Source organism: Phascolarctos cinereus, unplaced genomic scaffold (genome assembly GCF_003287225.1).
Source record: "Phascolarctos cinereus isolate Bilbo 61053 unplaced genomic scaffold, phaCin_HiC Scaffold_1;HRSCAF=81, whole genome shotgun sequence".
NCBI lineage: Eukaryota > Metazoa > Chordata > Mammalia > Diprotodontia > Phascolarctidae > Phascolarctos > Phascolarctos cinereus.
Window position 1 is genome coordinate 210,962,851 of NW_027555514.1, and position 18,300 is coordinate 210,981,150.

At 39.3% G+C, this 18,300-nt stretch overlaps 1 protein-coding gene across 1 annotated transcript; it reads left to right on the plus strand.

The window, feature by feature from the left end:
* Positions 1-7,998: 7,998 nt before the first annotated feature.
* TUBA1C (tubulin alpha 1c) lies at positions 7,999-14,155 on the plus strand. Its single transcript, XM_020966140.2, has 4 exons — positions 7,999-8,166; positions 11,350-11,572; positions 11,703-11,851; positions 13,081-14,155. Exons 1-4 carry the CDS (start codon positions 8,164-8,166, stop codon positions 14,053-14,055), a joined length of 1,350 nt encoding a protein of 449 aa, XP_020821799.1. The 5' UTR covers positions 7,999-8,163; the 3' UTR covers positions 14,056-14,155.
* Positions 14,156-18,300: the final 4,145 nt, after the last annotated feature.

The window sequence follows — 18,300 nt, forward strand, 5'->3', positions numbered from 1 at the left end:
AGGAAGCCTGAAACCAACATGATCTCTTACTTCTGACTGGTAGCTATAGAGCAAGAGATGGAACTAATTAATGACAAGAGATTGTACAAAGAGAAGGATACAGAGACCAGCCAGGGTCAGAAACTCCAGCGAACCACCAGAAGACTGTGACAGAGAGAAACCAGGGATTGTGCCATAGAGGGGAACCTAATACCAACCATACCATCCAGAACAATAGCAGCAAAGGCATATAGACCAGAACCAAAAAGGGCCAACAAAACCCATCCAAGGGAAACACTCTTGGGGTGTGGAGCCTGGTTAAAAAAAAAAAAAAGAAAGTTCCAATCCAAACCCAAGAATTGAGGATTGAAATATGAGTAAACAGAAGAAAACATCAAACACAATGAAGAAATACTATGAGTTAAGAGAAGCCCAACAGGCAAAGCCAGAAGAAGAAAGTAATTCTACAAGTATAATAAGTGCTTTGGAGGAAAAAAAAATGGCTTGGCCACAGAGACTATAAGAGTTGTTGGAAGAAATAAGAGATTTTTTAAAAAGAAATTATAAGTTAAATTAGAGCTTTGAAGAAAAAAAAATTGAAAGAAGAAATAGCTCAGAAGAGAAGTTAGAAAATCCACTCCCAAGGAGTGGACTCCATGTAAAACAGAATGGAGCAAACTAAATTAAATGAGTCTGTAACACAAGAAATATTAGAACAAAGTTAGAAGATTGGTAAACTATAAGGTATTTACTATTTAAAACAAACAAGTAAACAAAACTACTGATCTGGAAAACAAAGCAAGGAGAAATTAAAAAAAAAACTATTTATGGAAAATCTCTGACCAAATAAAAAGTGTGGACATCATAATTCACTCAAAAGAAAACTACTCCCATCTGTTAGAACCAGGGGGGCAAAATGAAAATAGGATGAATCTACTGATCACATTTTGAAAGAAATCCCAAGCTGAAAACATCCTGAAATATCATAGCCAAAATCCAGATATTCCAAATTAAAGGAAAAAAATACTGCTTATAGTATTTTACTGCCAGCCAGTCAACAAGCATTTATTAAGCTATATGCATGGCAGTATGCTAAGCACTGGGAATTCAAAGAAAGGTAAAAACCAGCCGTCATCTCCCCCCCCACCCCTACAAACAGCTCATATTGTAATGAGGAAGATAAATGTGAAAATAACTAGGTATAGATGGAAAGTAATCTTAGAGAAGAAGGAACTATCAGCTCTAGGGACCAGGAAAGGTATCCTATAGAAGGTAGAATTTCAGTTGAATGTTGAAGGAAGCCAGGGAAAGTAAAGAGACAGAAATGAGGATGGACAGCATTTCAGTCATGGAGATAGGACAGGGAAGCTGAGCAAGCAACAAGTAATCCAATGTGAAGGGATCTGGGGGCATATGGAGACAGGGCAGTAAACTATAAGAATTGAAAGTTTAAAAAGGATCAGGCTGTAAAAAGCTTTAAAATGCCAAACAAAGGATTTTATATTTGATCTCGGATGTAAAAAGGAGTAAATGGAGTTTACCGAGAGGAGAAAAGGGAGAAAATGTTCAGGCCTACTCTTCAAATAAATCACTTTGGCGTATAAATAGAAGGTGAACTGAAGTGGAAAAAGACTGGAGGTAGGGAGACCAGTTAGAAAGTTATTACAATAGTCTAGGCAAGAAGTGATGAGGCTGTAAACTACAGTAGTGGCTGTATGAGTGGAGAGAAGGGGTCAGTCAGATGTAAGAAATACTGTGCAGGTATAAATGACAAGATTTGACAACAAATCGCATCTATAGAGTGAATCTGAGTGACGAGTTAAGAATGATGTCACAGGGCGGCAAAGAATTGGAAATTGAGGGGATGTCCATCAATTGGGGAATGGCTAAACAAGCTATGGTATATCAATGTAATGGAATATCATTGTTCTATAAGAATGATGAGCAGGCAGATTTCAGAATAACCTGGAAAGACTTATATGAACTGATGCTAAGTGAAATGGGCAGAACCAGGAGAACGAACATTGTATACAGTAACTGTAACATTGAGGGATGACCAACTTTGATAGACTTAGCTCTTCACAGCAATACAATGACCTAAGACCATTCCAAAAGACTCATGATAGAAAATGCTATCCATATCCAGAAAAAGAACTATGGAGTCTGAAGGCATATTGAAGCGTACTATTTTCTCCTTTTTTTTTCTCATGGTTTTCCACTTTTGTCCTGATTCTTCTTTCAAAACACAACTAATAGAAATATGTTTAATATGATTGTATATGTATAGCCTATATCAGATTGCTTGCCATCTTGAAGTGGGGGGAGAGAAGGGAGGGAGAAAAAAATGTGGAACTCAAAATCTTATAAAAGTGAATATAGAAAACTATCTTTATATGTAATTGGAAAAAATAAAATACTATTAAGTGGGGGGTGGGGAGAAGAATGATGCCAGGTTTTGAGCTGGGAGTGAGCAGAAGGATGGTGGTACCCTAGATAATAATCAGGAAGTTCAGATAACTCCAGTTTTTAGGGGGAGAATGATAATGATTTCTGTTTTGGACACGTTGAATTAAAGATACCTACAAGATAACCAATTCAAAAAACTAGATAAGAGCTCAGGAGAAAGACTAGTGCTGGACCTATAAATCTAGGAATCATCTGAATAGAGATTATAGTTGACCCCATGGGAGGTGACAAGGTCAAGGAGAGATAGTGTGAAGGAAAAAGAGAAGAGGGCCTACAGCACAGTCTTAGGGGACACTAACAGGTAGTTCTCCAGAGATGTTTTATTGAAAAATATCAAAACCCTTCCTCCTCATATCACAATTCCTTGACATTATGCCCCATTTTTTTCTCATTTCCTAGGTTTACATAAGGTCATGTCACTTTTTTTAAATTAGAGAAGGGAAGGAATACCTTTCCCATCTATTATGATGGGAAGGATTCTTTACCTAAACAAGAGGATAAAGACATTGATAAAAGATAAAATAGACAATTATGATAACATAAAACTAAAAACTTTTACACAAGCAAAGTCAATATAATAAGAATTAGAAGGGAAACAAACAGGAAAATATCACTCCAACAAATCTGTCTAATGAAGTTCTGACATCCAAGATTAAATATGATTGATACAAATATATAAGAATAAAAGCTTTTCCCAAATAGATTAGTGAGCAAAGGAAATGTACAGGCTTGGATAAATCAGCATTTATTCAAATGAATGGAAAGCTATCATAACTATATAAAAATTTTCCAAGTCCCTAATAATGGAAAAGCAAATTTAAAAAAAACTCTGAGGTTTCACCTCACACCTATCAGATTGGCAAAGATAAGGAAAGTGGAAAATTGCTATTTTTGGAGGATTTGTGGGGGGAAAGGCACAATATTGCACTGTTGATGGAGCTGTAAATTGATTCAACCATTCTGGAAGGTAATTTGGAATTATATCATCAAAGTCACTAAACTGTGCATACCCTCTGATCCAGAAATACCACTATTAGATATATTACCTAAGGAGGTCAAATATGTACAGAGGAAAAGACCCATGTGCACAAGAATACTTATTGCAACACTTTTTGCTCTAGCAAAGAACCAAAAACAGAACACATACCCATCATTTAGGGAAGGTATGAAAAAAAATGTGGTATATGAATATGGTATAGTACAATTGTACCATAAAAAAATTAATATGATGGATTCTAAGAATTCTAACCCATTAGAAACACTAGTGTGAATGGATGCATAGTAAAATTAGCAAAACCAAGAGAATAATTTACTTGATGACCATAATAATAATATAAGAGGAAAGTCTGAAAGACCTCAGAACTCTAAGCAAAGTAATACCCAGTGACAACTTCAAAACACTGATGACAGAACTCATATTTCTTGGCAGAAAGGTAATGGAAAAGAAGTATAGAATCAGATGTGGATTCCCAGACATGGGCAGTATGGTCATTTGTTTTGCTTGACTACAGTCTTCTACTTGGAGAAATAAGATATGACAAATTAGTTCATAAAGACAGATATGGAAAACAAAGAGCATCAATAAGACATTTTTAAATGCACAGAAGAAAAGAAAAAGAAGCATAGAATGTGACACAAATGCAGCGATTTTCATTACTATCTCATTATGTTAATATATCTTTTTTAAAAACTATATAACAGAAATTCAGCTTTTTATACGAGTCTTTCTTGTCTTTTGTATGTTGAAATGTTTATATTTGTTGATTAAGTTCACAATAAAAAAATTTTATTTTGATTTTTTTTGCATATATATTGAATATTGATTCATATTCATATATTGAATGATTTTCCTTCTAAAGATTCTACCACTATTTACTGGTACTAAAAAAAATTAAAGAAAGCCTTTTAATTCATTCAAATAAATTCATCAATCATTTATTAAGCACCTATCTTGTACATGACACTGTGCTTGGAGCTGGGAATACAAAAACTGTCTCTGACTTCAAGGAACTCACATTCTGGAGGGGGGGGAGAAACAAAATAAATAAGAGATAAATAAGACTAAGAGAACTGAGGTGGAAGGAGGCTAATATTAACCATTGGAGGGATAAAGAAAGGCTTCTAATAGGAGAAGACTGAGGTAAATTTTGAAGGGAACTATTTTCTTTTTTGATACAGGTTATACTTGTGAAGTCATGCAAAACACTTCCATAGTAGTCATGCTGTGGAAAACTAACTATATTTCCCTTCATCCTATCCCAGTCCCCCCACCCCCCTCAACCCTGTTTATTCTATTCTCTTTTTTGAACCTGTCCCTTCTCAGAAGTGTTTGCTTCTGATTACTCCTCCCCTCCCAGTCTGCCCTCTCCTCTATCATCCCCACACTCTCTTATCCCCTTGCCTCCTATTTTCCTGTAGGGTAAGATAGCTTTCCATATCCAATTGAGTGTGTATGTTATTCCCTCCTTAAGCCAAATCCGATGAGAATAAGACTCTCATTTCCTCTAATCTTCCCCCACTTCCCCTCCACTGTAAAAGCCTTTTCTTGTCTGTTTTATGTGAGATAATTTACCTCATTCTACCTCTCCCTTTCTCCTTCTCCCAGGATAATCCTCTCTCACCCCTTAATTTTATTCTCCAGATATCACCCCTTCATCTTCAACTCATCTTGTGCCCTCTATCAATCTATCTAAACATAAAAAATAAAATTTTAAATCAAAAAGAAAATAAACAACAGTCACAACTTCCAGTAGGAGGCAGCAAGTTTAAATATGGTTCCCAGTGTTAATTACTAGCTGTTTTGGCTTCAATAAACCTTTTAATATCCAGAATCTAGAAAGCTGCATTCCCACCAGGTATGTACAAAACTTAAAGCAGAAACACAAAGAAGTGTTTTAAATGAATGTTTTAGAATGAGGACCCAAAAGAAAGAACTGCTATAAAATATAACTGTAAATCTAGTTGACCTATAAGGATAGGGACTGGACCAGTGAGTTCACAAGCACAAGGAAGGAAACATCTCATCTGATCCTTATAACAACCTGGGAAGTAGGTCCTATTAGTATCCTCATTTTACAGTTGAGGAAACTGAGATAGATAGAGGTTAAGTGACTTGCCCAGGGTCACACAGCTAGTAGTGTCTCAGGTAGAATTTGAACTCAGGTCTTCCTGACTCCAGGCCTAGTACTCTATCTACCTCACCACCTAGCTGCCAGGTGAGAAAACTCCCTCTTCCACTGCAGATCAGTAGAAGTTAGTAAGAGGTCAGTAATGTTAAAACATACCTCTTACTTCTTGACACAAGTGAAGAACTAGAGATGTACATTCTCAAACTGCCATTATATTCACCTGCTTTGCTTAACTATGGGCTTCTATATAGAGGGGTACAATTCATATAGTCTTAAAGAGTTGCCCAGGACACTGAGAAGGTAAGTGACTTGGCGCGAGGCTACACATACAGTCAGTGTGTGTCAGAAGAGGAACTTGAATCCAGGTCTTCCGGGCTTCCAGGGTAGCTTTCTATCCACTATTCCATGTTGATGTTCTATCACTTTTCCCATAACAATATTGAAGGTCTGCTGCGTAGGTGTTACTTTGGATTTAAGGAACTCATTGAAAAGTATTAATTATTACGAATATAGAAATCAGTATAGATGGAACAATTTTAATGTAAATTCCAGAAATATTTTGAATTCTGCGCACCTTTCCTATATTTGTGTTTAATTCTGTTCAATTCAACAAGCATTAAGTACCTACTCTGTCCTAGACAGATCATCAAGCATTTTGAGGCTAGAAAGACCAAACTCAAAACAATCTTTCCCCAGAGATCTTACATTAGATAATTTGATAGTACTTTTGCTTTCTCTCTAAAGAAAGGTAAGCATTTAAGAAAATGAAATTTAGCAAAGGTAAACATTTTTTAAAAGTAAACATTTAAGAAAATGTTCACTGAATAACAACCTCCCCAAAACCTCACAACCTACTGATTAGTGATTGCCACTTAAGTAGAAATAGTTTGCACTCTCTGAACCTGTTTCTTTGCCTGTAAAATGAGGGGGTTAGCCTAGGTGATTGGAAAAATTATAGGATATTATGGTTGGAAGGGATTTGAGAGATCAACCAAGGCCCTCATTCTCTCAGATTCCTTCCATCTCTAAAATTCTGTGACTCTACTCTGTAAAAACACAAAGCACTTTTCTGTGCACTGCATTTTTTTCTAAAGCTAGACAGACACTTCTCATATTTAAGGAATTCATTTATGAGTTTTAAGAAAGGTTTGGTTTTTTTTTTAATCTCCCTACAGAGAAAGAAAACTGTCGGGGGAAAGAAGAAAAAGAATTCTGATACACAAAACATTCAAGATAAAGAAATGAAAAAGAAATAGTTTTGGTGGGTGATCCAGCAAAAGGTTTTAGCATCCTTTGGAATGTGATGATAGGATGTTTTGTTGTTACCAAACGGGCATTTTTAAAAATAAGGACCAGGAAGGAGTAGAGAAAAGTTGCGAGAAAGGTCAGAATTTCGAATCTTTAAACTACCCACCTCCTCATCTGACAATTGCAGAAATGAGACTGTTCTGAAAGTAGGGCTGAAAGGCCCTGTTTAAGCTTTGTGTACGAAATCGTTTCTCTAAACAGCTTTGATCTAGGCTTAAGAAAGGAGCGGAGAAACTCTGACAATTCCAAGTAGGGGGCCTGCAGCAGCCAAGCTCCCAGATACAATAGCTGGGCCCTACTAAGGGCCTCTTGCCTACTAGTCCACTTCATACAGGAAGTAAATAAGGCAGCCTCCCTTTTCAGTCGAGCAGACAGAGCCGGCTAGGAGAAGCAGGACCTGAATGAGAAGTCAAAGCAGCGGGACCATCTGCAGGGCTGTGTTTTCTGAATAAACCAGTCACTCGGAAACCTTCCCCTAGCAGGCCGGGCGGCTCTCGGAGATTACCTTGTAGGGAGTTAGGAAAATGTTCACTGGCTCGAGGCCAAGGGAGTGGGCCGAGCAATGCGTCAGTGGGAGGCCAGAAGCAGGGAGGAAGGGAGAGGTGATGGATAGAGAGGGGAGAGGCTTTGCTCTCCCAGCTGTTTCCCTGTTCCCAGTACCACAGGGATCCCCTTCTCCCTACCTTCATTCACCATACTCTCTCATCGCTGGGCTTACTTCCTTTTTTTAAATAATTAAAAAGTTTTATTGCTCTTTTTTCGCAAAGTTATCCCACCTCCCCACCCCCAACCCCCACTCTCTTTCATCATCTCGACGCTGTTCCTTCCTCGTCTCTTCCCAACTCCCCCAAATGACCATACTCTTCACTCAAACTTTCCCCCCCACTTCGATGATCCTCGGGGGTCGGCCAAACTTCCTCCTTCCCTCCCCCACAACTCTAGCTTCTTCCGAAAAGGTTTGGTTTGAACTTTCGAACTCACCAATGAGAGCCCGGGATGAGGGTGGGGTGGCAGAGACCGGACGGGGTGGAGTTTGGGAGGGAAGCCGGGCGGGGAGGGTGGAAGAGAAGCTTAGAGAAAGGAAGGAGGGGGTGGGGTCAGGTCCGAGGGACCCCCCCCTCCAAACACGTGGCTCAGGAAGGGCTATATAAAGCCCCTCCCGTGAACTCCGCTTCTCACTAACTTTTCTCCCGGAGACTCCCTAACGGTCGGTCGGTGAGAAACTTGTGTCGCCCTCCTTTCCATTTCTTCTTAGTCCAGCGGACCCCTGCACACCTTCATCATGGTGAGTGTGTGGTGCCCCAGCCAGCCGGCTGCTCCAGGTGGTGGAGAGCGCGGGAGTTCAGGGTCCGGGACACTTAGGGTCATGTGACCAGGAGAGAGGGCTAGGAGCCGGCGCTGTCCACGTTTACGGGGAAACAGAGTGACCAAGACGGCATTGGGACTTGGCGGGGCGTGGGGCGCACGTGGCAGATTGGCCCCTCAGATCGCTTGGAGGAAGATCTCCCGCATTGGCTGTCTGCCTCTTGGGCTGCGCTCCTCCTGTATTGCTCTGAGTACTTCCTGGGTATTGAGAGAGGGGAGTGTAAGCTCCGTGCCTTGGGCCGTGCGAGAACCATGCTGCTGGATTCCCCTAACTTTCTTTGCTAGGGGACCAAAATTACCAACAGCATGGTGCTGTTTTGAAGTGGAAGTGCCCACAGTGACACGTGATGAATTCGATTTTTCAGAGAAAACTTGCCCCAAAGTCTTAAGAACAAATTTTAAGGTTAAGATTTACTAATCCTAATTACTAATGGGTTTATTAACGCTTTGAAGGGATGGTCCATCTAATTCTTCAAACTTTTAACGCGCTTCTAAGATCGACTTTAGAAAGCTTAAAAATGCTTTGCACCTTTCCTTTTTCCCTCCTGGCCCCCCTCCCACTACCAGAATGAGTTAGCTGGCCTTTCTATGGTAACCAAATGAACCAAATTGAAGTTAAAGATTGCAGGCCGTCTTCCTTATCTTTGGAGACAAGAGGTCATCGTAGGCAGAGTGCACTCTAAAATGTTGGAGCCCCTCCCTAACTCCCTCGCTCTAGTTCTCTGTGACTCAGTGCCGAGTCACATTTACTAAAGGAAGTATCGAAGTTTAGGGTGACAGTATTTCCCAAAGCCTAGATAGAATTGAGGGGGAAATGCGGCCACAGATACATAAGGGAGCATGTCCCATAGATAGAGAACTAGTTTAGTGTTACCGTGTCTAATCCTGCTTTTCTCACCTGTTAGAAATGTCTGGAGTGGAAACAAGTACTTGAGGTAGATTCTTAAAGGGTGTTTCCTTGTAAGACCATCAAGTAGCTGGTTGTAGCGTTAACATCCCATTTTTCAGGTGTTTGAACAACTGTAGTATTGCTTTTCGAAAGGAAGATCACATTAAAGCTTAGTGGTTGAACAACCTGGGTTGTTTGGCTGAATGAATTCTTCCTAAATATTACTCAGAGCAGCATAGAGAAAGCTAATGCCCCAAAGAGACCACCTCATTTAAAATAGCTTTTCTGGGCGTAAGTAGGAAATGGAAGGAGGAATATGTTCTTGTATGTTAAAGAAAATTAGGGTACTGCTAAAGAAAACAGGCTTTTAGCCTTGGTTTTATTAGGGAAATGACGATTATTCCTACAGGTAGGAATAGGCTTATCATGTGACCTGACTTTTAATAACCAATCACCCTCCCCCCAGGTAGTCATGGGAAGGTGAGTCTTTTTGACCTTGTCAGCTTTCCCAGGAGTTTAGCAGACAAGATAGGCAGTGTGAGGAAATTTCTCAAGGAGGCTTACTTTCTTACATGATTTATAATTTATACTGAGTAATACCTTATTCAGAATCATCACAGACAGAGTCATTTTTTGTGATTATGAGATCTGATAGCAGATAGGCTCACTTGAAAAGAAGGTAAATAAAGAAAGGCTTGCCAGAGAAGAGGACATTATAATTATTTATGAACCGGGAGGCCTACGTTCTACTCTAGGTGCTGCAACTAACTAGTAATGATACTGGATGAATCATTTAACTTCTTTGAGCCTCAATTTCATCATAGGTGAAACTGAAAGGGTTGCTCACACTGTATGCATAAAGTTGTCTATATTCTGATTCTGTGATCCTTAGTTTTCTGGCCTGTTAATTTAGTCCAATGCCATCATTTATGTTATCTCTTCTAACTCGAGCATTTTGTGAGCTATATGATTTTTTCCAAAGTCCAGTTAAGTTATCATGATGCACCAGTAAATAGTCATGAGCTCATTAAAACAAATAGTCACCGCCTACAGCTGGGCAAGTGAGTACAGGTGATTTTGGGCCTTGACGTGGTCAGATGACCATGATTGTTTTATGAATAATGTTAAGATTGCTACCTGGAAAGGAAAGATCATAAAATAAAGGTTGCAAATGATTTAGGTGTTTAAATTCCTAGTTAGAAATTAGTGTATACAACTTGTGATGACTTAGAACTGAATTTTTTTTATTCATTCTTAAGAATTTTGAACCTTACATTTAAAATGAAAGAGGACCTTTTTTGTATGAGGGAGTTTGGAAAAAGTACAGTGCCAAGTCCTTAGAAAGACTCCATTCAAGCCATACCACTACTTGTAAATGGGTAAAATGAAATGTTTTCCTAAATACTTTCAAAAGAATTTAATTTTTTCCCCCTCCGCTGAGCTAGAGATGTTTATTTTCCTGGGGAAGTCTGTGATAGTCACTGCCCTATGAAGACCAAAGCCTGTCTGCAGTAGACTTTTTCCAGAAATATTTTTAGGGGACAGAGTGGATTCTTCTTTTGGAAAGAGGAAAGAAAAAAAAAATTCTTTCCGTGAGTTACAGGGCCAAAGTAAATGCTGCATTGACTATAGATGAAGTCTTCTACAAGGTTAAAAAAGCTGCCTCTGACCAGATTTTAAAATATAGCTAGTCTCTGCTTATCTGGCAGTTTCTTTGAGTCATGTGGTTGTAGCTTGCTGGTTTAAGCTGGTTTTTAAAGGAGGAGGGGAGAGAAGCTCTGGGCTTTAAAGAATAGGATTAAAGGGGCCAGAATGATCTCAACTGAAGTTACACAATCACACAAAAAGTATGAATAAGAACTGAAAGGGGGAGGGTTTTTTAAGCTTTTAAGGAATCAGGCCTTACTCATTTCCCTCGAATTAGAAGGAAATAGTTTTGAATAGAGCCCTGGGGATATACCTTTCTAAAATGGCAGGCCAGTTCCTGACTTTGATTTAACCCATGGTTGTCCCTAGAATTCTTAGGTAATGAATTCTCATTTGTTTGCCCAAAGAAATTTCTCTGAATTCAGTTTGTAGTATGCTTGAACTTGGGGGGTCGGAGGGATGTCCTGTGGAATGGTTGTGCTGTAACTTAATTCATTACTCATGTAGATAGGAATATATTAGCTGTCTGTCCCAACTGGCTTCTTTATATTCCTTGTTTTTCTGCAGCGTGAGTGCATCTCTATCCACGTTGGCCAGGCTGGTGTCCAGATTGGCAATGCCTGTTGGGAGCTGTACTGCCTGGAACATGGTATCCAGCCTGATGGGCAGATGCCAAGTGACAAGACCATTGGGGGTGGAGATGACTCTTTCAACACCTTCTTCAGTGAAACTGGGGCTGGCAAACATGTTCCCCGTGCTGTGTTTGTAGACCTGGAACCAACTGTTATTGGTGAGTTCAATTTGCATTTACAAACATGCAGATTGAAAGTAACCATTCCTGGTGACTTTTTTAAATACCTTTGGTTCTTAGTAGGAGTTACCACATTATTAAAACTAGACTGTTTTTTTTAATCTTCCAGATGAAGTTCGAACTGGAACCTACCGCCAGCTCTTCCATCCTGAGCAGCTGATCACCGGCAAGGAAGATGCTGCTAATAACTATGCCCGTGGACACTATACTATTGGCAAGGAAATAATTGACATGGTTCTGGACAGAATTCGTAAGCTTGTGAGTCATCTAGTAGTAGGGTGATACTGTAGCAATAGTAAAGTAAGCTCTGAACTAACCTAAACAGTCAGACTCTAATTCAGGGAATCTTGTACTGAGATTGGAAATTCTATTAATGTGCTATCTTAATTAGAGTGAATATAACATGTTCTCTTTAGCAAAAAAAAAAGGGGGGGGATTGAACAGTGCAATGGTCATCTAGATACAATTGATTATACCAACATGTTAACATTAAAACTTATGAGACATGAATAATGTTAAAGTTGAGACAGTAGCATTTAATTGTTTGGAAAATGGCTGTTGTCATAAGCACTTATACCAATGGGATCAGGGAGCTCTGGAAAGAACTGACTGACAGTTACTGAAACTTTAGAGGACTTTGTAAGCTGTTAAGTAGGCCTTATGTTTCTGTCCTGCATAGTGGTTAATAAAATTGGGGGTCCTCTCCCAGTCCCTAAAAATCATAGTACATCATTCTGCTATTTCAGTGAGTTTTGTAAGTTTTAGGTTCAGATCTGGATTGCTGCAGTTTTACTTAGAACTTAGGATTCAGAGGACCTTTTCTTCCTTGAAAAAGTGTGTGTGTGTGTATGTGTGTGTGTGTGTGTACACACGTACATGCGCGCGTGTAACAGCTGATGCATGCTGAATACTCTAGCCTTGGTCTAGCTTACTGGCCATGAAGTCCTGCTCAGTATAACAATCACATCAGGCCAGGGCAGGCATCTGATTATTTATAGAGAAGAGAGAGTTTTAGTTTTGATCCAGCAGAAGTAAGTTAATGCTTCTCTTGCTTAACATATAAGCTAAACTGCAAGTCCTAAAAAAACATGTAAGACATAAATATAGGGCTATGTAAACCTGTGGACTAGAAAGCCAGTGTCTTCATTTTATATAGCGTCCCTGTGTGGCTACACTAACTAGGTCTATCTATGCATGCATAGGTAGACCAGGGACTTCTTGTGTCTTTTTACATACAAGGCAGTATTCTTATGAAATGAAGTTCCCACAGACTGTCCATAGAACTGCTTTGAGAAGTCAGCAATTCATGAAATGTAATTGCTGTTAAATGTGGCTGAAAGCACTGTTTCCAAGAATATCAAGTGTTGGATATGATTTGACCAATTAACTTGTGGAGAGACCAGTGGAGATAAGTCCAGACTAGGATTGGTTTTCCATGAAACTTATTAAATATTTAGAGTTGTGTTGTTGTTTTTCCTGTTTTACAGGCTGATCAGTGCACAGGTCTTCAAGGCTTCTTGGTTTTCCACAGCTTTGGTGGTGGGACTGGCTCAGGTTTCACCTCTCTGCTGATGGAACGTCTGTCCGTTGATTATGGCAAGAAGTCCAAGCTGGAGTTCTCCATTTACCCAGCCCCTCAGGTTTCCACAGCTGTAGTGGAGCCCTACAACTCCATTCTGACCACTCACACCACCCTGGAGCACTCTGACTGTGCCTTCATGGTAGACAATGAGGCCATTTATGATATCTGTCGCAGAAACCTTGACATTGAACGCCCAACCTACACTAATCTGAATCGCCTTATTAGCCAAATTGTGTCCTCCATCACTGCCTCTCTCCGATTTGATGGTGCCCTGAATGTTGATCTGACAGAATTCCAGACCAACCTGGTGCCCTATCCCCGTATCCATTTCCCTCTGGCCACATATGCCCCAGTCATCTCTGCTGAGAAAGCCTACCATGAGCAGCTGACTGTAGCAGAGATCACCAATGCTTGCTTTGAGCCTGCCAACCAGATGGTGAAATGTGACCCTCGCCACGGTAAATACATGGCTTGCTGCCTGCTCTACCGTGGTGATGTGGTTCCGAAAGATGTTAATGCTGCTATTGCCACCATCAAGACAAAGCGTAGCATCCAGTTTGTGGATTGGTGCCCAACTGGCTTCAAGGTTGGCATCAATTATCAGCCACCCACTGTGGTTCCTGGTGGTGACCTGGCCAAGGTACAGCGGGCTGTGTGCATGTTAAGTAACACTACAGCTGTTGCTGAGGCCTGGGCTCGCCTGGACCACAAATTTGATCTGATGTATGCCAAGCGTGCCTTTGTCCATTGGTATGTGGGGGAGGGCATGGAGGAAGGAGAGTTCTCTGAGGCCCGGGAGGATATGGCTGCCCTGGAGAAGGATTATGAGGAGGTTGGAGCAGATAGTGCTGAGGGGGAAGATGAAGGTGAGGAATATTAATTTGTATGTTACCTTTTTCTTTATACTAGGTCTGTCTTTTTTTCTGTTCTGTGAAAATGTCCTCTGATTATTAAATGTCAATAAAGGTGTGATACTTGCATTTCAGGTGTCTGACCATATTTTATCTGTTTCTGTTTTGTGATTGAATGATTTGAGCCACTTTTCCTATGTCATGCCTATTGTCATAGGGCATAGGCAAAGCTCTGGTCACATAAAGAAGTCATATATGCAGAAACACCATGGAGTACCATGATCTGTGCTGGGCCTAGTAAACGTCCAAACTAACCTCTGCACTGGATTTCTTCTGCTTTGTATGTAGAGTAAGCACTTCAGATGTTTGAATTGAAGGAAAAGTGTAGGGTGTTGCAAAATGGTCCACAACTGGTAATAAGCAAGAGAGCCTGGGACAAAGTAATGAAGCTAAATTGCCAGTGACTTAAGTGATAAAGCTACCTCACCCAATTAAACACATTTATTGGTTGATTTGTAGTGCATGGGACTTAGTAGGCAGAGGTGGAAAAAGTTTATTGGGTTCACAGGTACACAAAGTATAATATGGCAGGATGAGGGGGTAGAAAACCATAACCTCAACTGAGGATCACGGAAAGCTTGGGTTATGTGTGGAAAGAGCAATGGGTTTTATTTGAGAAGGCTTCTGTATCTTAAATGCTAAATTTTCTCCTATGGGGATTATGTCTACTAACCTCAGTAAAATCTACATTTTAAGAAAAAATTGTAAGCATAAATATAAATGAAGTATCTTTAAAAGGAACTGAATGAAAAACCAATCAGGATGTGGAGAAGAGAATGAAATATCCCTCCCTCAAGGAAGCATGTTGACTAGAACAAGTTTTATATGCAGTGTTCGATGGGACCACCAGGGTCTTAGGGTAAGGTTCTATCTGGAAGGGAATGGTTAAACTCATAACAGGTTAGATAACAAAGGACAGAAATATATAAAGATTATTTTTTTAGGGTAAGTATTCCATGTTGATCCAACAATGAAGCTAATGATAGCATAGTTGGTAGTAATTTCCAAGCATTTATGTAAAGCACTTTATTCATGTAAATTAATTCTCAATGAATACTGAGAATCTGCCATCTGCATTAATGGTGTTAGGTTTGAAGTAGCTGTAACATGATTCCTGGCCCATAAGGGACTTAATTTACCTTTCCGAGGAGTCTTTTATCCTGCAGTAAGATAAGGCAATCTGGTACAAATTTTAAGAGACTGAAGACAGGATAACTACCAAGGTAGTCTGAGAAGGAGTCAGGGAAGGTTTTGTGAAGGATGTGAAATGGGTAGGTAGAGAGAGAAAAAGTATAATTGGATTGGATTTGTCATCTCACTAGAAATTAATGGAAAACAAAGCTGAGGCTAGTTCATAGAGGTTGAAGAATTTTAATGTGGTTAGGGAGGAATTTGGAGCTTTAAGTCCAGGAGGAAGATACTGGTGAGGGGAGGTGAGGAGTTATAATCTCCCCATAATAGGACATTCCAGCAGACATCTAGTAAGCAACTGGACACATGGGACTGAAAAAAATTAGTGATGGAGAGACATTTTTCTTTATACCATAATAAGTATTGCCTTTTTTAAAAATTGTGAGCTCAATTATTTAAAAAATTCAAATATTTCATTGTACAAAGAAAACAAAAGGATTGTCCATTAAACAATAGACTTGTCAACATACAGTAAAGTATGTTAAAATTAATATGGTAACAACAAATTTGCCATTTGCATCTCCTAAACGTTTTCTATGTATTTTTAGTTTCATTGAATATTTTCATTTGTTTTCTTATATCTCCATCACAAACTACTAGCTAGCTCACTGACCTGACCCCCTAAGCAAATAGAAGTTCTCCCTTGTAACAATTCATCAAGCAAAAAAAAAAAAAAATCGGCCATGTCTGAAGATTGACCATAACCTCATTCTAAAGCTCCAATCTATCACTTCCCTGTCTCAAAAGTGTGTGGCATGTTTCATCCTCAGTACTTAAAAGTCATGATTGGTCATTGCATTAGAATGCTAAAATCTTCCAAAGTTGTTTTTCCCTGAAATGTGGTCATTGTGTAAATTGTTTTGGTTCTGCTCATTTTATTCTCTCAGTTCATACAAGTTTTTCCAAGTTTCTCTTCATTTTTCATGTTTGTAATTTCTTACAACTCAATAATATCCCATTATTTTCATACAATGTCAGTCAAGATGTCTGAAAGGCAGTTGGAGATGTAAGACTGAAAAGCAGCAGAGATTGGGACAGAATAGTTAAAGAATCATCAGCATAAAAATGGTTGTTAGATTCACTGAAGTGTTTGGTGGAAGGGAGAGAAGAGGACAGAACCCTGTGGGATATCTGTGGTTAGAGGGTATGATCTAGATGAGGATCCAGCAAAGGTGACTGAGAAGAAGCAGTCTGATAGGTGGAGAACCAGAAGAAAGTGGTGCCCTGAAAATCTGGAGAAAAGAGTATCAAGTAGGAGAGGGTGTTCAACACCTCTGCACAGAAGTCGAGAATAAGGATTGAGACAAGGCCATTGGTTTGTTTGGAGTGGGCAATTTTGGTGGAATGAAGTCAGAAGCTGGATTGTAAGGAATTAAGAAGAGAGTGAGAAGAGAGAAAGCGGAGGCATATATTATAAACGGCCTACCCAAGGAGTTTAGCCACAGAGGGCAGAAGAGATGTAGGATGATAGCAGGGATGAAAGAATCAAGTGAGTACTTGGTTTCGTTTTGTTTCGTTTTTGAAATGATGGAGGAAACATAGGCAGTAGGGAAGGAACTAGTAGAAAGGGAGAAATTGAAAATAAGGGATGTATAACCAACATCAGATTGCTTGCTGTCTTGGGAAGGAGGAGGGGAAGGGTGGGAAGGAGAAAAATTTGGAACTCAAACTCTAATAAAAATGGATGTTGATAACTATCTTTACATGTAATTGGAAAAAATAAAATACTATTTATAAAATTTAAAATAGGAAAAGAAAAGAAGTGATAGAGTGGGGATAACAAAAGGGGAAATCTGTTGAAAGAAATAGAATGGAATGGGATCCATTGAGCAGGTAGGGGGATTATTATCCTTGGTAAAGAGTAAAATTACCTTTCTAATTCTAATACCCTTTTAATTCTAAATGCATTGATTGTACTTGTGCAAAAGCGTTTCAATTTTACATCATTAAAAGATCAATTTTATATTCTATGATCACCTCTGTCTCTAGTTTAGGGCAGTGAGATGGCACAGTGGATAGAGCACTGGCCCTAAAATCAGGAGGGCCCAAGTTCAAATCTAGCCTTAGTAGTTGTGACCCTGTGCAAGTCACTTAATCTTGTTTGCCTGAGTTCCTCATTTGTAAAACGAACTGGAGAAGAAAATGGCAAACCATTCCAGTATCTTTGCCAAGGAAACCCCAAATGGGATCACAGAGAGTCAGATAAAACCAATGGCTCAACAACAAGAAGACAACAAAATCGCTAATTTAATTAAGAATTCTTCCTCTGGTCAGAGCTGTAAAAGGTGTCTTTCCCTTCTCTGTGTAGATGGCCTGCAGATCTATTTATCCAGACCTAACTTTTTTCCTAACCTGCAGTCTGAAATCCCTGACTACTTATTGGACATCTCAAACTAGATATCCTGTGGACAAATTAAACTCACATATCCAAAATTCATTTTCTTTCCCTCCAAACCCCAAACCAACTTCCCTGCTTCTGTTGAGGGCATCACCACCCTTCAAGTCACCCAGGTTTGTAACATAGGTGACATTCTAACAGGGGAGAAGAGAACATACATCACTCCTTCAAACTGCTCAAATGTAATTCAATTTTCTAAATTTCTATTGTCTCCTAGGATTGCATTTCAGAGAGTCTGCCCAGATCTGATTTTTTCAATAGAAATGCTTGGAATTCATTCATTAAAATTTTATTTTTCCCCTTGTAGAATAATGTTCAGTTTTGCAGTATTGTTCTTGGTTGTAAGTCTTTGACTTGGAAGCTCTGAATTTTTCCTATGACATTTCTGGGTGTGTTCAATTTTTAGTTTCTTTCAGGAGGTGATGGGTGGATTCTGTTTTTGCTTTGCGTTCTGGCTCTCAACATTCCATTTCTTTTATGATTTCTTGAAATATGACATCCAGGTTCTTTGCTTAGTTGCGGTTTTTCAGGAAGTCTGGTGGTTCTTAAATTCTCTCTCTTTATCATACTTTCCAGGTCAATTTTTAATAATAGGTACCTTACATATTCTTCTACTTTTATCTTT